This window comes from Leptinotarsa decemlineata, unplaced genomic scaffold (assembly GCF_025532065.1).
Source record: "Leptinotarsa decemlineata unplaced genomic scaffold, Ldec_3_MD MMD2_tig00026328_RagTag_RagTag, whole genome shotgun sequence".
Lineage (NCBI taxonomy): Eukaryota > Metazoa > Arthropoda > Insecta > Coleoptera > Chrysomelidae > Leptinotarsa > Leptinotarsa decemlineata.
The window spans coordinates 2308851-2335591 of NW_027412688.1; the positions used below are offsets into that span (position 1 = coordinate 2308851).

Consider the following 26741-nt stretch of genomic DNA (forward strand, 5'->3'; position numbering starts at 1 on the left):
TAACAATACTTAAAACAAATAACTAAATATAAACAAGAACTACGGCAAATTTTCTATTTGGACGAAATTTGGTATGACACTCACGACACAGTTACGAAAGGGTGGACTGATGGTTCGAGAATGTGTACGCCTAACATGCCTGCATACAAAATTTTATAAGAAGGTAATAGTGCTAATTGAAGAAGAAGTATCTAATATTACCGACGAAGACTGGCAGAAAAGGATTAAAAAAGTAATTTTGGTTGAAAAATACTATATTAAAAACCGAGAAAACCTTCAGCAACACCCGGGATATACCGAATTCCTTGTAGCTGCGGGTCGGTCTAGAAGTATAGGTAGCAATGGGCGATTGGGGCGTCCGCCTCCCTCTATCAACAAAAAAACGCAACTAAAATTTCGTTTCAAGTCATAACATTAATTTTTCGTTTGGTTTGATAAGCTCGTCAGTTCTGTAAGTTGGGTTGATTTATTAGTTAATGGGCATGGATAAATTTCTGGGAAAATAAAACGACTGTTTATTGAGCAAAATAATGTTCACCATGGTATATTCTTCATCAGACTTCAAAACCTAACCTAATGCAACTTGAGTTAACGCAATAAAATAGTTTATTAGATCAGGGTGGGTTAGTTACCTTAGTTTTCAACAATTATGGTATCACGTTTATTACTCATATGAACGAGAAAATAATTACATTTTCCTGTTTAGAATACATTTCCAGACGATTTGAATATCAACAATGTTATATTTTGTCCAAAATATTTTTCCCCATTTATGGTGACTTTATTTTTGTTTCCGCTCGTAGGTGAAAGTATAATTTTCGAAATCAGGGAGAAATTTTGAAGATTTGGCAAAAAGGTTTCAAACTTAAGACATCAACAGCATTCAGAACTTCCGCTACCCTACGTCGAGTCGTCCTTGTTTGATCCTTGTGTGACCATCAGAAGTTGTCCTTGACAATCCTGGTAAAACTATCTTTTAGTCGTTAATCTTTACTCAACATGGAACTGTCAGATGGTCATGTGGGGTTGTTCGAAATGGTCTGTTAGTTTGTTCACCTGGTCATTGAATGTTTAATCCAGACTTTGGCAGTAGTTGTAATTCAGTTTGGAGCACCGTGTCATTCTAAATGCATCTCTGCGTTGTAATTCGTCAGATTTGTCCATTTATTCCACTGCAATCTCATTGTATTTTTAATTCGCGACATCCTTTCCACAAACATGTTACCTGTATTCCCTGCAGGTGTTCGGGCACTTCAGTCAGACAAGTGACGACACAGGCCAGTTCGCCATCTCACTTAATCAAGGTTGACAAATGCTGTACTAACATCATATGTCATAGCGCCATGTTACGTCATTTGGTGGAGAGTTAGTGCTGGACCATGTCCCGGATCCTGTACCAAGGGCTGATACTCAAACCGAACCTGAGAATTGTTGAAACCATCCAAAGCGTCTAGAAACCGCCAAAAAGCGTCTTGAAACTTCAGAATGATGCCTTTGACGTTTTTGACCCTACCAAACTATTTCCAGATCCTTCAAGGTCACTGTTTCTATCAATGGCTTCAAAAATACTTTGAACGCTCTTTGGCATTAGAAATTTTGGTACTCACTGCCTTCTTTTACATCGGAGGAAGTTTGTATATATTTCAATAAAGATAAGGAATTCATGTGTATTTCTCGAGGTTTTTGAGTATTACAGGGACCGTACCTTGAAAAGTGTTATTTTATTGAAATTATTATTTCCTTTTTGCGGTGCAACTGTACGAAAATTTCCAATTAGCCCGTTATGAAAACAGCTGTGCTTGCCAAAAACACACACGTTTCGAGACACGTTGACTGACATTCACTTTGGCAGAAATTACTCCTGATTGAGGAGCGTATTCATTGAGACGTGTATATACGATAAACTGTCTTGAATTGTATATTTAGTAATAGATCTCCAAAAAGCATCACCATCACGAGTTGTTGATTAATCTAAATTGACTTGATTACTTCTTGACGGGACACTCTTTGAATGTTTATGAAACTAAATTTTGAAGCAGTAATATGCGGGTGATATTGTCGTACAATGACTAGAATTTTTGAAATGGTTACATCAAAGAGGCAGCGAGTGAAAACGGCAATTCTTTGATGACAGAATATGTGAAGGAAACTGGATTGACAGTCATTGTTTTCTGATTCACTTAAATAGGAAAAAAATAAATCATTTGCAATTTTCAAAATAGGGACAGTATTCGTGCAGTATTTTAGGGGTTTTCTGAGTCCGAAATTCATTTATCATGAACATTGTTCAAACTGGGAATATAATGGATATGGATGGAATCCTGCAACTTCTGGGTATGTTTGGGGGCAGAGCTCCATCTATGAGAACAATACTCCAAAGAAGGTCTGATCAGAGCTTTAAAAGCATCAAAAGTTGCTGAGGTGTGTACAGTTTCGGAACAGTGTGACGAATCATGGGTATCGTCCCAATGGAACTGCCCAGAAGAGCCAACACCAAAAAAAACATGCCAAGTTCGATCAAATCTGAAGGTTTTGTTCACTGTTTTCTTCGATTGTCGTAGCGTAGTACATCAGCAGTTCTTGCCACATGGTCGTACAATCAATAAAGAGTATTATCTTGAAGTTATGCGCCGCTTGCGAGATACAATACGAAGGAAACTTCCGGTATTGTGGGAAAACAAGTCATGGCTTTTGCATCAAGATAATGCACCTGCTCACTCGTCATTGCTTGTTGGTAATTTTTTAGCCAAAAACAACATGCCTCAGCCATCGTATTCACCAGATTTGGCCTCCTGCGACTTTTTCTGTTCTCCAGATTAAAGAGGCCCATCAAAGGACGATTGAGGAGAATAGCACCCAATCGCTAAGAGAGCTCATAGACATACCAAAAAGTGCAGAACTGCTTAGTACCTTTTATAATCAATTTATTTTTACCGTGAAGAGTTTTTTGAATTCACTGAAAACTCATCAGAAAATCCGAACCTTGATATGATTGAAAGGTTTCAACTTCAGTTTGAAGGTATGAAAAAATGTAAAATTCAAGTGAAACCATGAATCTTTGCACCTGCCGATATGAAGGAGATGTCTCTCCACCTTCCTGGAAAGGACAGGATGAACGGTGACCTAGGAGGACAACTCCTGGGAAGGATGTACAATGGGTCACATGTGGCCTTAGTGCCACGCTCACTTACTGCTACACTCACCCTTCCTACTCTACAGATTCCAGAACAACAAAGCATTTAAACAATGGATCTTTACACTAATATTGGGAAAACCACATCATTTTTTTTATATTTTTGGTCAGTAGTATTCTCAAAATCGAGTTAAAACGAATGTCATCACGTCACTAACATTTGATATGAACTTGGTAATAACATAAAACCCATTCATATTGCATAATTTAATGTTCTTCTTTTTTTTCTGTGTTCTTGTATTAGTTCCAAAATGAAGAAGCAAGACTTTGTTAAAAATATATTTGACTGAATAATTATGTCGTATAATAATTCATGTACAAAAAGCATACCCCTTTGGAACGTGATTTGAAGGGGGGAGTTGTATGGTAGTGACGTCACAGTAATTTTTGATAATGCGCTTTGTCTTTGGAATGAAAAAATTTGGGTTGTACTTCCTGGAGAATGAAACATTTTTTTCTAACGAATAACATTGATTTTAACATCTCTTTTTCGGAAAGTGTGAAGTTCTATTCTACAGAAGTTACGAGACTGTTCATTTTAGCTTGACGTTTCATAAATAAACACTATGCAGAGTTGTAAATAAAATAAAATTAGTTTCCAACTATGAACTGAATGTAATCATCGTTAACCCGACAAAGCATTATCACTCTATCAATCAGAATAACAAACAAACAAAATTTATCAACTGGCTGACAGATTTAAAAATGTGTCATTCGAGGAACTGGTACTTAAAAAAAAGTAATACAACTTCTGTAATGTTTCGGGAACAAAATAACTATGTCAAGAATGTGAGGACGACGAGTTTCGTAAGCGCAAGCGCAATAAAGCAGAATTGATCGAAATCCGTACTTTGATGAATGAAAAACTCTCTAGTGAATTAGTCGATGAATGAATGGGCGCATTTTATGGCACAGTTAAAGATGTCTATAAATACAATGTAACGCGCTGAATAATGACGGCTAGCAGAAATTTTGCTTGTATTGCGCGAGCAGTTTTAGTACTAATTTAAAATGAAGATTTTTTGATAAAAATAGTCATGTGACGTGAATCAAACAGAAACTTGTGGTTAAGAACGCTATAGTTGTACTTGACGACTGAAAATAAGACTAGCCATACACTGGGGAGATTTTAATCTCGGTGATTCAATCATTTGGTCGATTGAAATTCGGTCGCTATTGTTCCAAGTGCAAGAAGATAGTTATTCAACATCAGCGTTGGAATTTTCTGTTTTCTCTGTCCATCCATTGATTTGCACAAGGCTTATAGACGATCATTTCATGGCTTGCAAAATATCCAATAGAATTTTTTATGATTTCAACATGAGCAAAAATGATTTTGAGAAATGTTCATATGCTTATACTTTAATTTTTTGTCATACACTGCTTACACTTTGATGTCTTACACATACTTTGATGTCTAGTGACACATGCACGGCCTGACCTAAAGATGGAGGTAGTTGTTTGAATGTGAATGATATCTGATTTTTATTCCACAACGAATGTTTGAAATACAAACTGAGTAGAGAAAAGTATCTTCTGTATAATTCAGTGTTCATATAGAAGTATTTGTTTCGAAAGAATGTTTTTCTTCCGTATAATTCAATATTTATATGAAAGTAGCTGTTTCAGGAGGACTTTCTTTCAGTTTGTGTCTGAAAGTTACTTCTTTGCATGATCTACGCATCCATGTATAGAGTTACTTATTTTCAAATTGATTACTTCCTTCCTTTCTTTGGAAGATTCCCTCATCTTTTTTTTTGTATCAAGATGGAGTAGTAGACAGCCAAAAACTTTCTTTCCCAAAAATATGTTTTATACTTTGTTGAAATCTTCTCATCATGGAACATCTGAGAATGCAAAACAATATAGGGTGATCCACTTAAAAACAATTGGTGCTATGGGGTTGCGATAGGGGAAGAAATTAGTTAATGAGATGCAGAATTTGTTCTATTGATTCAAATGTAATGCAATTTAAATATGCCGTATTTAAATATGCCGTATCACAAGAGAAAAATAGATCATGATGTATATTTTTCCCGGAGATTATATTACCAAGCCGTTTTTGAATTTTTTGGAAAAGACATTTTTTCTCATTATTCGCCTTCATGACATGACTTTTTGCTACATTTCAGAGAGATTTTCCGATATCGCAATATTTCAATTATGAGAATGACGACTTTCTGGTGAGATAATTTAAAGTTCCGATAAATCCCAGTGTAGAAACCGCAACGCTAAGTTCATGTATGTAAAAAACTATTTCTTGAAACTGTTGAATGACAATAATTTCTCCTAACAAGAATACAAGCACATTGCATATTCCAAAAAAAACGTTGTAATCCATCCTGTGGTTTCCATTTTGAATTAATTCGCATAAAACAATGTAATCTACTCGTTTGACAGATGTCAAAATACATATCAATCACTTGTTTCCTTTCTGCGAAATTTTTGAATTTCAATAACATCAAGTATTTTCCTGAAACACTTAATTTCAAGATACTGCATTTCTTGAAACATATTACCACGGTATGTTCGTTCTAATGAACGTTTCATATATTTCATTATCAAATCGGGTGAACCAAGGCCGTCATTATTAGTGAATAGTTAAAGCTATCATTTGCAAAACAAAATACTCTGATAAAAAATGCATTACCGCGTATTGTTCATGTAAAAAATATGTATCATAAAGTAGCTCTGTAGTACTCAATTTGAATTTTTGTCAAAGAAGGCCCTAATCATAAGATTGAAAAGTTTTTTATTCGTTTTTTATGGTCATGAACGAAAAACGTTATATTTTTCCCAAGAATTCTCTAACTAAGTCGGTGTGGCCAGAATATTATTCCTGACGGAGATCCCACTGTCGAGGATTCAATGTTTTTGCAGTTTTTTTACCAAATTATCAACCGGTAAACGTTTGTCTGTTCTTCGTTTTCGTTACTGCCTAATTTCTATGTTCATACAAACAAAATCTAGTCTGTACACCGTTCAAGCGATACACCACTTGGCTTAGTGGAAAAGTAATAATCAGCTTTCTTTTTTATTTGTCTTTTTAAGGATTTGTCTTCGTTGGGAATAGAATAATGAGTATTGAAAAACAATAGGAATAATAGGAATAATAATAAAAGAACTCTCAAGAACAGCTGGACCAATTTTTATGATTTTTGTGTTTTTGGATTTGTCTTCATCGGAAATAGGATAATATAGGATAATAAGTATTGAAATATGATATTTCATCAATGAAAATAATAAGAATATTGAAAGAACTCAAGAACCTACACCAATTTTTATGATTTTTGTGTTTATGAATTTGCCTTCATCTGGAATAGGATAATGTAGGATAATAAGCATTAAAATATGATATTTTACCAATAATAATGATAATAAAAAGACTCGCAAACGGCTGGACCAATTTTTGAGATTGTGTTTTTGAATTTGTCTTCATCGGGAATAGGATAATGAGTATTAAAATGTAAAATTTTATCAATAAAAATAATAATAAAAAGAGGCAAAACATCCGCGATAATAATGACGTGTTATAATAAAACGCAAATGATAGTAGCTCACATGTATTTCACAGGGTGTTTCACTGAAAAGAGCACTCTTACAACCAATTGCTATTCATTTTATTATATACCAATACCATTTATTTTATTATACTTAATAATTTTGTATCAATTTTAAAATCCTAATTTTGCTCATTCATTGACTGTCGGGCAGAACGACGTTCACCGGGTCCGATAGTGTCCGTATAAAAGAAGTTGTTTAGAGAGGTCTTTTTCTTTTACTATGTGTCGGAAGGTTACTTCCTTGCATAATTTACGCATCTTTCTAAAGAGATTATTTTGAAATTAATTGTTTTCTTCGGAAGGTTCCACATTTTTTGTACAAAGGTGGAGAATTAAAAAGCCAAAATCTTTATTTCTCAGCTCCATAATGTTGCAATCTTTATCTTCTGAATTAATTATTTGTGTCACTTTAGGAAAAACTAAAAAATATCCGCCCCATATGTTTTCTATCGCCCAATACTCGTTTCAGTTGTGCATTGTGATTCAGCAAGAAGTCAAGGCTAACTGGATTTACATGAAAACGATAAGTTCGTATCTCATAACACTTTTATGCCATCGCAATTTTCTATTTATAAAGCAAGCGACTCTCTCTCTCTCCCTTTTTGATAAAACATAACAAGCCAGCTCGAGTTCAACTCTTCTGTTAGGAAAAACAATTAGATTTATTACGACATTTAACGAGTAAATTCACTATGCAAACGTGAATTATAAAAGGAGGCCAAAAGAATGACAATATGCAATACAAAATAGAAGAATTACACCGGTTGTCAAGTTACACAATCAAGCTGAAAATTTATTTGATAATTTTATCTCCTCCTAGTAAATTCACATGTTTGGACTACAGTTGTTATCTACTTGATTGCAAGACAAACATTGAAATGAAGAAATCATTATGTCTAAGAGAGGTGAGTCATGTGCTATATTTATGTCAAACCTGTCAATTATGAACTGAATAAAAAAATATTCTTATAGATCATTTTCATGATATTCTCATTGCACATTCATTCATATAAAGATTCATGTCAATCTTCATTTGATATAACTGACAACTGCTGGTTGACTATGATTTCTAATACAATATTCGGCGAGAGAGAGAGAGAGAATATACTTTATTGTCATAAGATTGATCTTGTGGACAAAGTTTCACTTAATCTATAATGTAATTATATGTAACAACAAAGTGCATTTATTTTCACTCATACATAAAATCAGTAAATATATATATATATATATATATATATATATATATCAGTTTGAGGAGTGCCTAGAAGATGACAGTACTACCAACTGTCGAAAGCGCTCGCAGATAATTAATAGAAGATATAAAGCTTCAAATCCTTTTTGTAGAATTTATCTATCTATCTAAATAAGGGTCGTCGGACGCACCCCTCCGAGAGGGTGCGTACTACAAAAAATCTGATTAGTCTGAAAGTTGTCCCCTTTAATTATAAATCGACGTGTCCGAGCTTTTTTTAAAAATGTTACTTTTTATATTCAAACACGGCTCTGTTAAGTTTTCGTTGTTACACACTGTATAACAATAAATTTAACATTCCCATTGTGGAAAACCCGTTTGCTACTCATTATTCCGTTAATTATTTGATTATAGGCGCCCCCGATTGAGAATCGGATCATACCGTTTCATTTACCAAGCTATTCACTTGAATAATGCAACAGGCTCGAATCTAAAGAATGTTTTTCAGTTACAAGTTGATCATTTTCACCCAGCCCATTTCTAATCTATCTAATCGAGGAATTTACGATCAAAACATTCGCAATGAATTATTTATTGCGGCTAGAATGAACTAGCCCGAAAGCAATTTTTTTACTTGAATGATTTATGGAAGCTACTAGATATCCTATTGCGTTTCCCTATAAGGAAATATCGTCAATTGAAAATAACAAAACTCACCTTGTGGTATTGTGCGAGGGGTCACTGATGTTTCTCCTCTGCTTCCTCTGTAAAAAAATTAAATCCAATGTCAAATGTGAGTCAAATGAAAATAATGTTGAATTGTAAAAGAGAAATTATCGAAGTATAGTAATCACGAAAAGTGTTGAAATCAAATTTGAGAATATCTGAAGACCAGGTTGATGACTAGGCACTGCACACGTACTCTTTCATTCGTTCACAGAAAGTTCTACATGTTTGCCCTATATGCAAAGTCAGGCAAAATTTAATTTTCAATATATATCCTCCAGCAGATTTTTATGATAATAAACTTCTTGCTTTTCCACTGGAGATAACATTCGTTTCGAGTGCAATATGAAACGTTTCATTCATTGTCGTTTCTTTCAAGTGAGGTTACAGGCGGTCGACAATTTTTTGGCAAAACCTGTCAAATTGTTATTATACTCGTTTTTTGTAACAGATTCAATTCCTCATGGAAAATTTCTTATTGATAACAGTTTGTAATGTACTGTTACAGCATTAGTTCTCAGTAGTTTAAGTTTAGAGTTCGTCAACTTCAAGTCTGACAAATGGTTAGATTAACGGAAATGCATAACAGATGATTGATTACGGAGATAAAACCCGAACACAATAGGAAGTAGCTCTCCTATTTCATGAGAAATGTCCTAATTTACCGACCATATCTCAAAAAACAATAAGCAAAATAGAGAAGCATTTTGCGAGCACGTTCATGAGGGCAGATAAAAAAAGCAGCTGCCAATGCAATGAGAGAAAAACTCAGATGTGATGCTTGAGTTTGAGGAAAACCCACCTACATCGAGTAAACAGGCATCCACTACATTCAATGTTAACCATACATCGTATTGTACATTTCATTACATTTTGCATTACATTTTAGTTTTTAAGTGTATTTTATCAAATTTCTGTAACCACATGATTTTCATTTATTTTATCTTGATTGTTGTAATGAACTTGAAAGCAATGACATTTCTAAATAGAGAATGAAGAGACCTTTCAAACGATATAACACAAACCTATAAAAAATTGGTGGTTGTACCTGTCATTCCAAGGGGAATTCAGGGAATTTCCTTTTGTGATAATTCACTTTTCGTTTCTTTCCCAAAAACTTTTTATTTGTTGCATAAATCTTTCAATAGAGTTTATTTTTGTGACATGTCATGTACGAAACGAAATATATTTTTTTTTATATCAGCATGGAATTTTTCTTACCTTTTCTGATTGTTCTTTAACGCTTTCCGATCTATTGATGTTAGAGTTCACCCGCCTTTGGCTTCCGGTTGCAGGAAGGATGGTACTACTGTGGAAAGAAAAAAAAGATTACTGAATAGCCGACAAACGCTATGGCTGATAGGAATTGTTCATCGGCACTGATAGAGATTTCAAACATATAAACAAAGCGAATTTTGAAGTTAAAATTCTGCAATTATTTAGTTCACCTGAAGTTTTCAAGCTGTTCTTCCATTTAAAATCACATTTTATCTTATAACAGTACAGAAAATACTATCGAATGCTAAAGAATCATTTTATCCATAATCTACGAAAAAATGATTGAGGAAAACTTAGGAGAAAACAAAAATTCACGAGTTTTATAAAATGCTAGAAAATTATATGTTTTTTAATAATTTCCATTCAGTATATTTTATTCATTTATTTATTTATTTCATACACTATTCTACAGGATGAACCCAATTACAGAATAGGGAGTAACAGTGGCATTTACAAATATTTACTTACATAATATAATTTGTGAATCTATATAAAAAATTAAAGCAGAACTGTCAGTTACCTTTTGATTTTTATAATCTGGCAGTTGAATATATCTAGGACATGACTAACAGAATTAGAGGTATGGCACATTGTATAAATTGGAGATTGTTTCATTATATTTATACGCGGAGTGTTGAAATAAAATGTGACACTATTCCTAGATGACCGTCTAGCAACCCAACTCAACAAATGTAACAGTTATGAGCAGGTGACGATATTGTTTATGACCTTAATATAAAAAGAAATAAATAATATTTACGCCTTACCTCGCGACTACAAAAATTGTGAGTTACAAGCAATTCATAATAGTGTATTCCTATAGTAGGATACGTGCCTTCAAGACATATAATTTAGGAAGCGCCTCTGTAGGACTTCTAGTTGATTTATATGAACCTGATAGTAGGGACTCCACACGACAGATGCATATATGAAATAAAGAAATTTATATGTTGAAGCTTTTTCGAAGTCTTTTGTATTTCTAACTAAGAATCCATACATGAGATAAGCTGCTGTTAGTAATGAAAGGAAATTGACATCAATGTCAGCTCCGATATCATTAATGAACATATTGAACAGTAGGGGTCCTAGATTCGATCTTTGTGGTACACCAGATGTGGCTATATTATATTCGATAGACTTGAGGCCTTTGAGTTGGACGTACTGCTTACGGTTGTAAAAATACGAGTTAAAGAAGGTAATTAATTCATTGGATAACCCAGAAGTCGAAAGCTTGATGAGCAGGATATTATGGTCAAGTCTGTCGAATGCTGTCTGAGACTGACAATCAATACCCTCTGCAATACATTTAGTGATTGTTACAAGATTGGTGGTGGTTGAACGTCCTTTCATGAAATTGATTGGGGCTAATAATGTTGCTGACATGACAATAGATTGTCTTCTCAAGAAGCATCTCGAACACTTTACAAAAGTTGCATATGATAGAAATTGGTCTGTGATTTTTTATCTCACTTTTATCTTCTTTTTTGAAAATTTGGCAGACGGAAAATATCTTAAGTTAGATTGATTACATAATAAATTTGGATATTGTTTTTTTTTTTTCGTGAGTAGATAAGATAGAGTAACTCCTATCGATAACTATCTAAAAACTGTCATTTTATTATACTTATTTTAGACCAACAAAATGTAAAATACACTTTTCAAGGATATAACACAAGTGGCCATTCCTAACAAAATGGCGCCTGTTTTTCTCAAATTCAATATAGCGGCAGTGCGACGTAATTGTCAAACAGCTAGACAAACAAAAGACGACGTTTGTACATTTTTTGAATACCTATTCAATTTTTTACCAATTCACATACTTTTTATTGATTTCTTTCAAATGCCATTTTTTCACTTCATTAATCTTAAAATGCATAATATATTTGATATATTTTCATTTTTTGTAGTACAAGAGGTACCCTTCAATGTTGATGTTTAAATAATACCACTTCCTATTTTCGAGAAAAATTAATTAAAAAATGGATTTTGAAAAATTCATGAAAAATAAGTAGGTATTTTGGTGAAAAACTACCTAGGGAAGTTGAAAGTTTTTATTTCATCTGGCGAGTTATGGTACAGCTTTATATTTAGTCAGTTCCTATAGCTGTCTTATCAAAGCGATATTTGGGCCGCCTGAGCGTATTTTTATTTCTGGTATTATAAAGATGAAACTGCCAATGACGTAAACAAATATAAAAAAACTGACGTGTTAACTTCACCAAGTTGATGTGGTACATCAATGAAAACGAACATTCATACAACATACGAAATAAACTGGATATGTGTCATTCATTTTCACTCCTGGAAATTGTTCAGTATTCTCCAAGATACGAAAGTGTACAATATTCCAAAAGCTTGGTGACATATTAGATACAATTAGAAATCCCAAATGAACATTAAAATGTTTTAATTAATAATTATGTTCTCTTCTTCTTTGATAAAGGAAGCAATCGCTGAAAATACCGATTAGGCAAATGTAGAAGAAGAAAAAATATTCATAAATTTTCAGGATACATTGTTACTTGGTTAAAACGCAAGATTCCTATGGCTGGGAAAAATCAAATGAGCGAATGAATGTCATTACTTTCTGTCACCGATGACAGCAGATTTAAATTCGTAATTTTATGAATGAATTGAATGCGGCATTTTTTAGTGCTATCCATATTGGTGCTGAATAAGGCAAGTGTCCTATTCCGAAACATCGATGTCCGCCATTGAGGGTGGGAGTGTTCCACGTAAGTGAAGTGTTTACCTCTATCATATACTATATTGTGTAGCAACCCTGTGAATGATATCTGATTCAACTCCATAGCGAATGTTTGGAGTACCAACTGAATAAGAAAAATTGTTTTTTGTATAATTCAGTGTTCATATGAAAATTTTTCTTCAGTAAGAATTTTTCTTTCGTGTAATTCAATCTTTATATTAGTTTATTTTGAAACTGCTTGCTTTCTTTCTTCGGAAGATTCTCACAGGTTTTTTTTATAAACATGGAGAAGTAGAAAGCGAAAACCTCTCCCAAAAATATAAAACTTACAATACAAAATGAATATATTATTATGTGACAATCTTGGAGAAACAGCATCGCGTGATGTAAAATTATCTTGAAGGCTACACACCTTGTCTTTTCAGGTTATAGAAATGTCAATTAATATACGATAATCGATCAATTGGTACAAGTAAATTAATCAGTAACCGCGATTGATTGTATTATGCATCCGTGTTTTAATTATGGTCTATGAAATCTGAATGTAATCAAAATTTAAATGTTGAAATTCATATTACAAATCACAGTAAAAATTTCCTGTATCTATTCTTCGCATTTAAAAGTCATTCTCGGTCGCAATATTAATAACGCTAAAAGCAGTTGGCAGTCAAGTTGATATATGCTAATAAACTGTTACATTATACTCTATACAAGTTCATATTTCTTCAACACAACAAAACCACATGTGCAGCAGCATTCATACGACCCTGAGAATATCCATTCGAAAGAAACTTTGGCTAGAAACAAACGCTAACTATTGATCTATTTCTAGGCTTCTTCGAAAGAACACATTCCTTCCTGTCTGGCAACAAAAAAAATCGCACCTGGATTTCTCGAGTTTTTTCTTCTTTTTTTCCTTTCCGAAAATATCCGAACTCCACATGGCAATACGATTAGGAACACACGCGAGCACTAGGATTTTATTTTCTGAATTAAACTACATTCCGTTCATTATTAATTCATTTTGGTTGTTCGAAATGTGAAGCACGATCGGGAATGGAACTGTTGGGATATTTGAGGTTCGCAATTATCTAATCTGATTGATTATCGGTATCTGGCAAAAATGTATTTTGGCCGAATCGTTTCGGCAAATATCACACTGTCAACTCTTGGCTCTCGACCTATGCAAGCACAAACATCCAAGTCTGGATTTTTGCATTATTGGAATATTGCCACGAAAAAAATCTAATAGTAAATTTTCAAATCATGAAACGTGATGGATGTACAGAGTGTGTTTCAAATGCAGAGAATTTTCTTATACACTTTGACACTCTCAAGATGTAGATGTATTTTAGTCATTTTTGAAAGCAGATATTTGATTTTTGGTACAGGCGTAGACCTTTATGGACCGCACTTTTCGCAATACTTAGCCTGAGCGACAGCCTTAAATCCAGCCTACTGCGATCCCGCGAAAAAGCAAATTATCGATATTCTGCTTCGCGTTAAGAGATACCGAAATAAGTTATTAGAAAATAGCTTTGGAAACGAAACACATGTTTCACTACACAATTTATTTCTCAGGCGTTTCACAGTGGAATACGCTTGAGGAAGCATTTCTATATTGAAACACGTGTTCATACAACAGCTTTCTATTAATAGGGCGTGTTAATAGGGGAACACGCCTGAGAAAGCTATTATATAGCGAAATACGCCTGAGTGGAACACAACAGAGAAAGCCATTATATACTGAACACGTGTTTATACAATAGTTTTCTCAGGCATATTCATAGTGGAACACGCCTGAGAAAGCCATTATATAGTGAACACGTGTTTATACAATAGTTTCCACAGGCGTTTTCACAGTGGAACACGCCTGAGAAAGCATTTGTATAGTGAAAGCTATTGTGTATTGAAACACGCGTTTATACAATAGCTTCATCAGGCGTTTTAATAGTTGAACACGCATGAGAAAGATGGTGTAAAGCGAAACACGCCTGAGAAAGATATTGTGTAGTTTATACAATAGCTTCATCAGGCGTGTTAATAGTTGAACAGGCATGAGAAAGCTTTTGTGTAGTGAAACACGTATTTATACAACATCTTCCTCAGGCGTGTTACAGTTGAAAACGCATGAGAAGCGTCGTGTGAAGCGAAACGCGCCTGAGGAAGCTATAATATAGAGAGACACGTGTCTATACCACAGATTCCTCAGGCCTGTGATTAATTGAACACACATGAGAAAGCTATTGTATAGTGAAACACGTGTTTGTGCAATATCTTCCTCAGGCGTGTTATAGTTGAAAACGCATGAGAAGCGTCGTGTAAAGCTAAACGCGCCTGAGGAAGCTATAATATAGAGAGACACGTGTCTATACCACATCTTCCTCAGGCCTGTTGATAGTTGAACACACATGAGAAAGCTATCCTGTAGTGAAACACGTGTTTAATCAATAGCTTCATCAGGCGTGTTGATAGTTGAACACGCTTGAGAAAGATCGTGTATAGCGAAACACGCCTGAGAAAGGTATTGTGTAGTGAAACACGTATTTATACAATAGCTTCCTTAGGCGTGTTAATAGCTAAACACGCATGAGAAAGCTATTGTGTAGTGAAACACGTGTTTATGCAATATCTTCCTCAGGCGTGTTATAGTTGAAAACGCATGAGAAGCGTCGTGTAAAGCGAAACGCGCCTGAGGAAGCTATAATATAGAGAGACACGTGTCTATACCACATCTTCCTCAGGCCTGTTAATAGTTGAACACACATGAGAAAGCTATCGTGTAGTGAAACACGTGTTTATACAATAGCTTCATCAGGCGTGTTGATAGTTGAACACGCTTGAGAAAGATGGTGTATAGCGAAACACGCCTGAGAAAGCTATTGTGTATTGAAATACTTGTCGCGGTTTTTTAGTTGTTCACTGAAAATCTCACGAAGTGTTACTAGAATACTATATAGATTTTCAACAGCTATTGACGAATTCCAGTTCTTACAGTGATTTTGAGGTTCGAACACAATTTTCAACAACTTACAAAATGAAATTTTACTAGTTTCATTGCTATTGAACGCATTTCATTGCGTTCAGAATTTATGTACTCATATTTGACAGTACAACCAAGATTAGATCTACCTGAAATCAATCTCAACTTTTCGACAGTAATTTACTGCTGTTGTGTGAAATTGGGTTCGTTCTTTAAAAAAAATTACCAGTCCTACGAAATTTTCAGTTTGTGATCAAACGAATTCCACTCTTTGTGAATGGTCTAAAAATAAGTCATTTTGATCCCTGTCGATTAAGTAACTATCTACTAGTTTTGTCGTTCAAATTCTATTCGGTATAGCTCTTAAAACATTATCATTTTCTCTACATTTCTTCATGCGTCGTAACCAACAAGAAAGATTTTGGCTATCTACTTCTCCATCTTCGGACAAGAAAATGTGGAATTCTTCCAAATGAAGGGAGGAAGCAATCCATTTCAAATATTAACTCTACACAAAGATGTGTAGATCATGCAAAGAAGTAACTTTCAGACACAAACTGAAAGAAAAGCTCTCTCGAAACAATTACTTTCGTATAAACATTGAATCACACCAAAGGAAAATACTTTCGAAACAAATACTTTTATATTATAACTGAATTGTACTCTGTTCAGTTTGTAATCCCAAAATTCGTTTTGAAATTGAATCAGATATCATTCACATTTTTTGTGAAAAATGAAGAAGTAGAAAGGCAAAACCTTTCATTCCCAAAAATTCATTGGTTCTTTTACGATGCATATAATTTAATCCTTTTTCGTATGGTGCAATATGGCTGATTTTGTCTGAAAACGCCCGTTACTAATGTCTATTTCCGGACAGTTTCCAGAAGTTGAAGCACGAGTCAAATAGCTGCCTTACCGTATGAACTTATCAACTTTGGTTGTCACTCTTTTGATTTTATCCGAACTTTTTGAACTAAATACAAACGACATCACGACTATCTAAATATTTCGAAGCTACTGAGAAATTAATGTGGATATTAGGTATATATGTTCCAGAATATACATTTCAATTGTACCTGTATAATTTTCCTCCTACTTAATCCTTTGAGGGTAAATGAAATTCCATTGTTTTCCATAATGCAATACTGGGTAATGGATTATATTAATATAATCCGGAAAGCACCATGTTAATGATTGTCAAAGGTTTGCATGAACACCATTGGCAATATTCTTTGGGGAATATTAGAGTTTCGTATTTTTATTGTCTGAAAAATGTCTTCACAAAATAAAACTATTAAATTTATTTATATAAATTTACACTGATGATTTTCAAACAAGACTCAACCTCTAACGGAAGCAAGAAACTCTTTGGAAGGTTCGAAATAGATGAACATTTCAACCTAGCAGACCACTGTTATAATATTCATGCAGTCATTGTTCACTGTGGTTCTGGCGTTGAATGTGGTCATTATTACGCCTTGGTCAAAGAAGAAACGGACTGGTTTAAGTTTGACGATAGTCGTGTCACGAAGTGTTCTGGCGATGCATTGAATTTCTTGGAGCCTCTGGAGACACCCTACATTTTGTTTTATGAGAGAAAGGACATTGTTGGATCAAGATCTTCAGATGATGTGGTGCTGCAGGTTTTTTCGGGTTTTCCTGCAGCTGAAAAAGCAAATGCGCCACTGGAATCAATGAAGTCGCCCCGGAGCGCCAATTAATTTTTATTGTTGTATTTATTTTATTTTTATCGTTGTCTTAAAATTGTGTATGTTGTAAATCAATCTTGAGATAATGTAAATTGTATGTATGTATAATTTAATATATAATATATAATTGTATTGTATGTATAATTTACTGCCAAAAGATATAAAGACTCTGTCTCCTCATATATTAAAAAAAAAATTGAAACGATATGTATCTGAAAGGGGTTTTTACACAGTAGACGAATTTACACTTGAAATAAGCAATGAGCGATCGTATTTCTTTTGAAAACTTTATTTCAAAATGTCCTTGTTACCTATATATATATATATATATATATATATATATATATATATATATATATATATATATATATATATATATATATATATATATATATATATATATGCTGAACTGGTTTTCCGGGTATTTGATCCGTGTATGTGATATTATCTCTAATTTCACCAGTTCAGCATATTCCTATCCAGATTTCATATATATATATATATATATATATATATATATATATATATATATATATATATATATATATATATATATATAAATTGGATAATGAATTGGATAATGTTAGCGACTGGAGAAATGTATGGTAAAATGGATTAACAGGGTCTCTCAGTCAAAAAATCAAAAATCAAACTCTGCTTTACTTTGCCAAGCTTTCGCTTCTAATGGGAAGCTTCTTCAGGGCAGTAAAAATGAGTGAAAAACAATAAATTGAAGATAGAATTGACATAAAAGTTAACATGTATACAATATATATATACATATATATATATATATATATATATATATATATATATATATATATATATATATATATATATATGTATATGTATATATATATATATATACCTAGAATTCCTAGAATTGTATTTATATGTTTGTTTATACATTTGTATGTTTATACGTGTGCATGTTTATAATTACAATTATGACTTGACCCATCTACACATTATGTAGCAAAAAGGAACACTAAATCTATCTATCTATAAACCAAAAAATTATTAGATTTGAACACAATATACATACAAAAAAGTTGTTGTTTCATTCATTCAATAAGGAATAAATCATACATTTCAAATGTAAATTTCATACAAACTTAATGTTCACTGCTCATATTAATTACTTGTGTTTTCTTGTTCAATATTTCATTATTTTGTTGAATTTGTATCTTTAGTTAATTTAGTTGATCCCTATTCATAAACATTTGATGTATCTTGGTATAATGAAGCCAATACAATTATTTGTGGGTGTAACAATACCTTTGAGGGGTATTTGAGGTCTCTGGGCTACTATCATTTTTAATTGTTTGTGAAACCAAGAAAAAATTCAAAGTTTCAAATGAAGGAACTTCTTGAAAGTTCAAAAATGTCTGCTTATTTCAACAGTTTTGAAGAAATTTTCTGAAAAAAGTATAATGAAATATTTTGCATGCATTTGTTGCAAGTTTAGAAACCCTTCAAGCTTATTTTGAACCTTGTCACTTCCAAACCTTATAGCGGAGAGGTCCAAACCTCAATTCTTGAACGGGAATAGAGGTAGGCTCATTTTACATGCTATCGATTTCTCTTTCCAAAGCTTTCAACTTTTTTTAAATTGATGCTGTGGATATCGAGAACTGATGAGAAGTCAACATAAAGAAAGTTACTTTTCATAGATTTTCAACAAAAATGGCTTTTTTGCGGAAAAGCACAACTTCGAAGTTTTGACCTCACAAAGCGGGAGATGTGAAAATGAATAACATTCAAAAATTTATCTTACTAAATTTTTGCTTGAATATGTGTTCAAAATGTCATTCTCCCTGTATAACTATATTCAACAAAAATGCAATGCCGTAAATCGACTAGAGATGCTGGTTGGGTTTCATAATCATAATCAAATGGACACAAATCAGGTGACCTTGCGGGTGAATAAGTCGTTTTTTGACAGATTTTCTTGTTGAAAAGAAAAATATGTAGTGGATTTCTAATCCACTCAAAATTTAAGGGGTATATCCCACACCACTGAGGTAGTAGAAAATTTTTTAGCAAAATAAACATCGACGAGCAATTTTTTTCCAGAAGTTAATTACCAGAAATTGACATTAAAACTACTAACCTGGCCATTGTGGTGATATCAGTCTTGTCGTGGGAGACATCATGGGGAGATTCGGTACCAGTTGCGGACTCCTGGTGTTTGAGGCCTTCTTCTCGAACAGCGTCGGGACGTCTATCAGATCCACTTCGCGAAACGGGTTGGCCCTGCTTCACCTCAACTGAAACAAAAAATAAAATATACATACTACACATAAACATGTAGTTCTACCTAACGAATAAGAATCAGCACAAACATTTTCCTAAAGTAAGTAGCCCATTGTTCATTTCTCATGTTTGCAGATGATCTGAAAATGTTCAACCTATAGTAATCCAGGAAGAAGTTTTCAAGACCCAGGTGGAAAGTAACCCATCACAAACGGTGCGTGAGCTGGCGAAAGAACTGGGCGTCAGCTTCCATACGGTTTTTGATGGTTCAAGTTGTCGAGGTTTGTTATTCTTTGCTTTTGCGCAACCGAAACGATCCTTTTCAGGATCGAATCGTTACTTGTGATGAAAAGTGGATCCTCTACGATAACAGGAGACGTTCAGAAAATGAATAATGCCATTGCCTATGTTGTCTTGCCTCGAAGGCCTTTCAACTGGCATCTTCCCTCTGTCTAGCGCCACCACTGTCAAGGGAACCCCTACTCCTCCGAACTCCCTCACCCCCACCACCGACGCATAACGCCGCCAATACGAATTAGCGAGGTAGAAGACCCATTTTCTTCATTTTCCAATCATTATTTATAGTATATGTGTGTCTACAACATTCCTTAACATATTGTCCTGAATATAGTAATAAACTAAAAACATCAATTATCTTTTTAACCCCAGTTGTAAGCAGAAAAAAACAAACATAAGTTTCCCCTACATTCAACAATCCAACCCATAATCCCCACGAAATAATCCTCTATTGTGTGGAAATCGACGAAATGTACAAAAAGTTTCGTAAACAGCACTGCCCAACAGAAAAGGTCGAATCCTGCTTCACAACAACGCCCGTCCGCGCACATTTCAGAAGTTACCGTTGAGAATCCAAGCTATGTCTCAACCATCATACTCCCCAGATCTCTCGCCAATCGACTACCATCTTTTCAAGCACTTCGATAACTTTCTCACCCGTATAACCTTCGCTAACACAACACAACAAAGTTTTTGTTTCGGGGTTGAAATTAGATGATTTTAATGTATTTCCACGTGTTAAAACCGAAAGTGACCATAAAAATTATATATTAGCTCTTGTTTTCAAGATATAGTATCATTATATTATATATATGTATATTGAGTTTTCAAAAAATGAAATATTTCATCACCAACAGTTGGTACACATGTTTGTTTACATAACACCCCTCTCATCAGCTGTTCTTAAGTAGTAAGCATAACCTATGTGAGTTTGTCAATTGTACGCACGTGGTTGCTATTGAAATTATCGTGTGAAGTTGATTTTTAAATTAATTTAAGTGCTGATCTGAAATGCCTCGAAAGTGTGTGAATTCTGTCGATAGCTTTTGCTATATATGTGGTGAAATAACATTTAAGGCTCAGAAACGTAAAATGACACCTATCGTTAAGACAGCCTATGAACATTATTTTGGTGTGAAAGTTGGGGACCAAGATAAATCATGGGCTCCTCGTATATGTTGTAATTCTTGTTCCGTCATATTGCGAGAGTGGCTGAAAAATAAAAACCGGGCAATGGCTTTTGCAGTACCTATGGTTTGGCGTGAGCCTACCAATCATACAGACGACTGTTATTTCTGCTTAACTCCTCTCATTAAGCAAGGTTTATCTATGAAGAAAAGAGGAACGGTTAAATACCCTAATCTCCCATCTGCTCTTCGGCCTGTACCACACTCAGACAATTTGCCAGTCCCTTCTCCACCCCAAAACTATGAAATTTTAGAGGAAGGTGATGAAGACTGTTTAGAAGGAGCAACCCATCCTTCTACATCCTATGACCCTGATTTTGAGGTAAGCGATAGGTCTAGTGATCCGCACAGAATTAGTCAAGCAGAGTTGAGTGACCTTATAAGAGATCTTCGCTTGTCTAAGGAAAAGGCTGAGCTGTTAGGGTCAAGACTACAACAGTGGAATCTTCTAAAACATGATGTGAAAATATCTCAGTACAGACAGCGTCAAAAAGATTTGCTTCCTTTTTTTGAGAAAAAAGAAAACCTCGTAGTTTGTTCTGATGTTAATGGTTTGATGGACTGCTTGAATTTGGATCACACTCCATCTGAATGGAGACTGTTTATAGACTCTTCAAAACTAAGCTTAAAAGCTGTACTTCTGCATAATGGAAATCAGCTACCCTCTATTCCTATAGGTCATGCAGTTCACATGAAGGAAACGAATATAAATATGAAAACACTTCTCCAATCAATCAAATATGAACAACACAAGTGGCACATCTGTGGTGATCTGAAAGTCATTGCTATACTCCTAGGAATGCAATTAGGGTTCACCAAGTACTGTTGTTTTTTGTGTCTGTGGGACAGTCGGGATAGAAAATCTCACTATAAAAAAATTAACTGGCCTACACGAGACCTAAACCCTAATGAGAAAAATGTAGTTTACGAGCCTCTTGTAGATCCTAAGGATGTTCTCCTTCTCCCATTACATATTAAGTTGGGACTAATGAAAAACTTTGCGAAGGCCATGGACCAGGAAGGACAAGCTTTTAAGTACTTGAGAGCAAAGTTTCTCAGGTTGAGTGATGCTAATGTCAAGGAAGGCATCTTTATTGGGCCTCAAATCCGTGAAATCGTAAATGATCCTGCTTTTGACATGATTTTAACAGGAAATGAAAAAAGAGCCTGGGAAGCCTTTAAGGGGGTTGTACATGGGTTTTTAGGTAACAAAAGAGATGATAACTTCACAGTATTGGTTAAAGAGCTTCTTCAAGCTTACCACCAACTTGGATGCAACATGTCCTTAACAATTCACTTTCTTCACTCTCATCTTAATTTCTTCCCACAAAACTGTGGAGCTGTGAGTGACGAACATGGAGAAAGATTCCATCAAGACATTGCCTTAATGGAACAGAGATATCAGGGCCGTTGGAATGAAGCAATGCTTGCAGACTACTGCTGGTCTGTCTGTAGGGATGCTCCAGAAGTGTTTTATAAAAGACAAGCTAAACGACAGCGATCTTACAATGAATCGGATGGACTTAATTGAAATTTGGTGGTACAAACTTCTTTTATTTGTCAAAACACTAAGAATAATGTTTTTTTTTATTAATTTTGTACTTAAAATATTCTAAAAGAAACATAACAATATTGTTTTATGTACTTTCACTTTTCACGTATAGTATAACTACTCTTTAAGATTAAGTACTGTGTATCTCAAAAACCAGAGCTAATAAAAATTTTTCATTGTTATTTTCGTTTTTATCACCCCAAAATTAGTAGAAATTGACTAATTTAGTGTAGGAAACATTCAAAAAATATTTTTTTTGTTGTGTTGTGTAATCAGGACCAGGCAAAAACAGCCTTCGTCGACGTTATCGAATCCCGAGCATTCACTGTTTATGCTGACACAATGAATCAACAAAAGTGCGCTGATTGAAATGGCGTTTATTTCGAATAAATTTTACAAGCATTCACTGACATATTACAGTTCAAAGTATACTTATAGAACAGACAAATTTTTTGCAACAACATAATATATTCGATGCAGAGGAGCTTTAGTACGATTTAAGTTTTATTGTCTGAAATTTAACATTTTGTCGACAAAGTTCAAAGGTCCAATTGACACAGTTCATTTGTATGATTACTATAAAGGGTTTTACAAAAGCCGCGACACGTGTTTCGCTATACAGTAGCTTCCTCAAGCGTAAACTGTGTCGCGGTTTTTATAAAATCCTTTATAGTGAAAACCATACAATAAACTGTATCAATTAGTTTCAATATGGATTTTAATCAAGTATCGGCCAGTTATATTCAATGATCTAGATGATAATGTTTCTAAATTGTGCAGTAAAGGATCAGTTAGGTAATTCCATTGCATTTCCACATGGAAACAATGGAAAAGATGTAACTGTAACTGGAGTTACTTTTTCGTCTCCAAAATGTCCGTAAAATGTTAGGCTTCATATTCCATTCTGCTGGAGACCTAAGAATTTAATCTATGCAAATAATTTACTGTGCACAAGTTAGATCCATATTCAGTACAACTCCATTATATAGTCGCCTCCCTACAATTTCGATGTTGATTCTTCAGAGGGATGTCAAAATGAGTTTTTCAAGATAATGTGCTTATCAGCTATGGTTCAATAGAAAATTGTACAACTATTCACAAATACTGAACATGAACTGCATATGAAAACTTCATTTTATAGAAAACTTGAAGCTGATCTCATATTCGTACACAACAGCAAATCATCACCATTCTAATCTGGAATTGTTTGATTCGCCTTTGATATCTTTCAAACAATCTGTTGAAAATTTACAATGCAACAGCCTGTTTTCAAAGTCATGTTCGTTTTAATGAGTCTAGTTTAAACTGTAGTATATCTGTAAACACTTAATTAATTCAATCAAAATGAGCGTCAACTACTGTTCCCGAGTAGAGTACTGTTCCCGAGCAGAGTACTGTTCCCAAGTAGAGTACTGTTCCCGAGTAGAAAGGACTGTTCCCGAATAGAAAGGACTGTTCCCGAGTAGAGAGGACTGGATCCTCCGGGAGAAGGAAATATTAAGAGCAAATAGTTGTTGGTTCGCAGATGGATCAATAACACCTTCAGGTTCTGGTTCAGGTGTTTTCAGTCGCAAACCCGTGACAAAGATATCAACCTGCCTAGGAACCTATGCGACTGTATATCAGTCAATAAAAATATTCTCGGATAGTCAAACGGTGTTGGAAGCTCTTGACTCCTACCGAGCAACGTCTAAATTGGTAGCAAACTGCCAAACACGACTCTCCTCAATAGGAAGACTCAACAGATTGTATCTGGTCTGAATTCCTAGCCATACTGGCCTGGAAGGCAATAAGACTCCTGACTCCTTGCAAAGGAGGGTGCTGTAAGCAGCTTCATCGGACCAGAACCTGTCTTCGGCATCTTTTTAGGCTTTGCCAAACAAACATTGAACAACTGCATGGTAAGAAAATTTATAGACTTCTGGCAGAATCTTCCAGGATTGGCTCACTCCAAGGCGTTTATTCACTCTTCGAAGCTTGATACCAAACAATTGTTGTGCTACAGTAGAGATGAACTACGATGTCTAACAGGCCTTCTTACAGATCACTGTCATTTGAATCATTATATGCAGAGAGTCGATCTGTCGGAAGACAGTGTGTGTCGCCTCTGTCTGGAAAATGATGAAACAGCAGAGCACTTACTTTGTGCCTGCTCCGCTGGGGACCGAATCAGGTTCTTAGAGTTCGGCAGATCCGTACTCTCACCATCTGACCTAAAAGACCACTCACCATACAAACTAATCGGCTTCGTTAAGAAGCTGGGTTTATTTGACCGAGTGTGAATAGGTGTGAGCCACAATAAACCCTTATGGGATGCGGTGGAAGGTCGAATAGACCCACTCACTTTAGACCTACCTACCAACCTATACCTATGAGGAAAATATTCATAGATATCCTCCATGAAAAACTTTGTTTATGACACTCCAATGATCTAATTAATAATTCACAATTAATTTTGCGGTGAAGTAATAAGGAATGAACTCCATCTTTGATCTTAGCCTTGTAATTATCATTTTTCATGATCCGTATTGATTACATAGTGAATAATGATTCCTTATCATATTTTCGAACAGATCTAGAAAAATCTATTTTTTGAAATATTTTGTAATCTAATCAGCAGATCTTTTAAACAATGGAAGTGAAAACCAACAGGAAACTTGATCAACCACATTAAAATAATTTCAAGAAAAGAAAAACCACTGTTGTCATGTACTGATAACACATGATATTCCTTTAAACAAATGAGTTGTATGTCGGTAGATAATCAAAAACATCCTCACCTCTCCCATCGTTATGAATGTGCAACCAACTAGGCTGCTTCTGCAAGCTAGTCTGAGATCCGAATAATCCATCACTTTTTCCGATCCCCGACACATTGTTCACACTACCGAAAGCGATAAAGTCGAACTCGTTGTTAACTTCTTTCGCACCTAACCTCGAAGCAACTTTTTCCATAATCTGATTCCTCCGAGTCCTCAACAAACTCAAGTTGATGGCACTGCTCGATTTGGCTTTTGCCAAAACCGGTTTATCACCAGCACTATTGGAATTCATCATTTTTTCAGCTGATCCTACGGTTTCTGGTCGTATCCTTTCCAGATTAGAAGTTTGTCTCGTCATTCGGAAATCGAAGTGGGTCAGGGATTTGCGAAGACCGTTCGGAGACAACACAGCCACTTCGTCTTCCGGTATCCTGCCCGTCACGTCTACGCTCTTCTTTGGCTTCAATTTCCTGGACTTCGAGGAGGAATCCACTTCGTCCCCTTTGGTCTTCTCAATAGAACTCTCGTTCTTGGTCTTGTAGATTTTTGATCGCACCCGTTTCAGGTAGGAATCAGAAGCGACGTTTTCCTTCTTAGAACTGGTCTTGGTGTCCACTTTGAGGGAAGTCGCAGTTTTTTTCCCATCCGTCTTGGCACTGCTGTTGGTCCTTTGAACGGGTTTGATTTTTTTGTCGCCTTTACCGGAAGATGCGACTTTTTCCCGGTTGATACTGTTTTTCTCGTTAACCTTGAGGCTCTCGGTACTGTTGGACAGCTTCATAGTACTGGCCGGTCTGAACAAATCACTGAAACGTCTCGCTTTTCTCGCTTGGTCTATGATAAAAAACCCACTAACCGCGCGTGTTAGCACTGGCGGCACCTGATCGCCCTCCTCTTCTATTTTTATTTGTGCCTTATCATTCTTATCAATCACAAAACTGTCGCTGTATCTCTTTATTGGATTATTGGTTGTATTTCGCTTGTTATTGTCGCTATTAGGATGCCTGAGCACGACATCTGGCGATTCAAGGTCCTTATCGTTCAAACCAGCGGTGATATCACCGTTAGTTTTAGCTTCTTTAGCGGCGTTTTTAGCCTCCGCGTTGGTGGCGTCTTTTTTGCCGCGGTTGCGGCCACGATTTTTGCCCGGCTTCTGCTGACGCTGTTTCTCTTCGTTTTGTTTTGATTTCGATGCTAAATCTGTCTCCGGACTGTCAACGGTGTCGGTTGCTGGGTTTCTCGACTTGGAGTTTTTCCGTTTCCGGTGAGTTATCTTATTTTTGAATGATGTCATGTTTTTGTTGGGGTTACGCGTATCCGCTTGCTTCGACCA

General features: G+C 35.0%; 1 protein-coding gene across 7 annotated transcripts in view; it reads right to left on the minus strand.

Moving 5' to 3' along the window:
• RhoGEF2 (Rho guanine nucleotide exchange factor 2) overlaps positions 1-26741 on the minus strand; it is a 213491-nt gene that overhangs the window by 63810 nt on the left and 122940 nt on the right. For all 7 annotated transcript variants that reach the window (XM_074182252.1, XM_074182254.1, XM_074182255.1 and 4 more), the window contains 3 exons: positions 19468-19624; positions 9899-9986; positions 8669-8715 (listed from right to left, as the gene is read on the minus strand). In XM_074182252.1, the coding sequence (XP_074038353.1) occupies positions 8669-8715; positions 9899-9986; positions 19468-19624 (292 nt within the window). The remainder of the gene's footprint in view (positions 1-8668; positions 8716-9898; positions 9987-19467; positions 19625-26741) is intronic.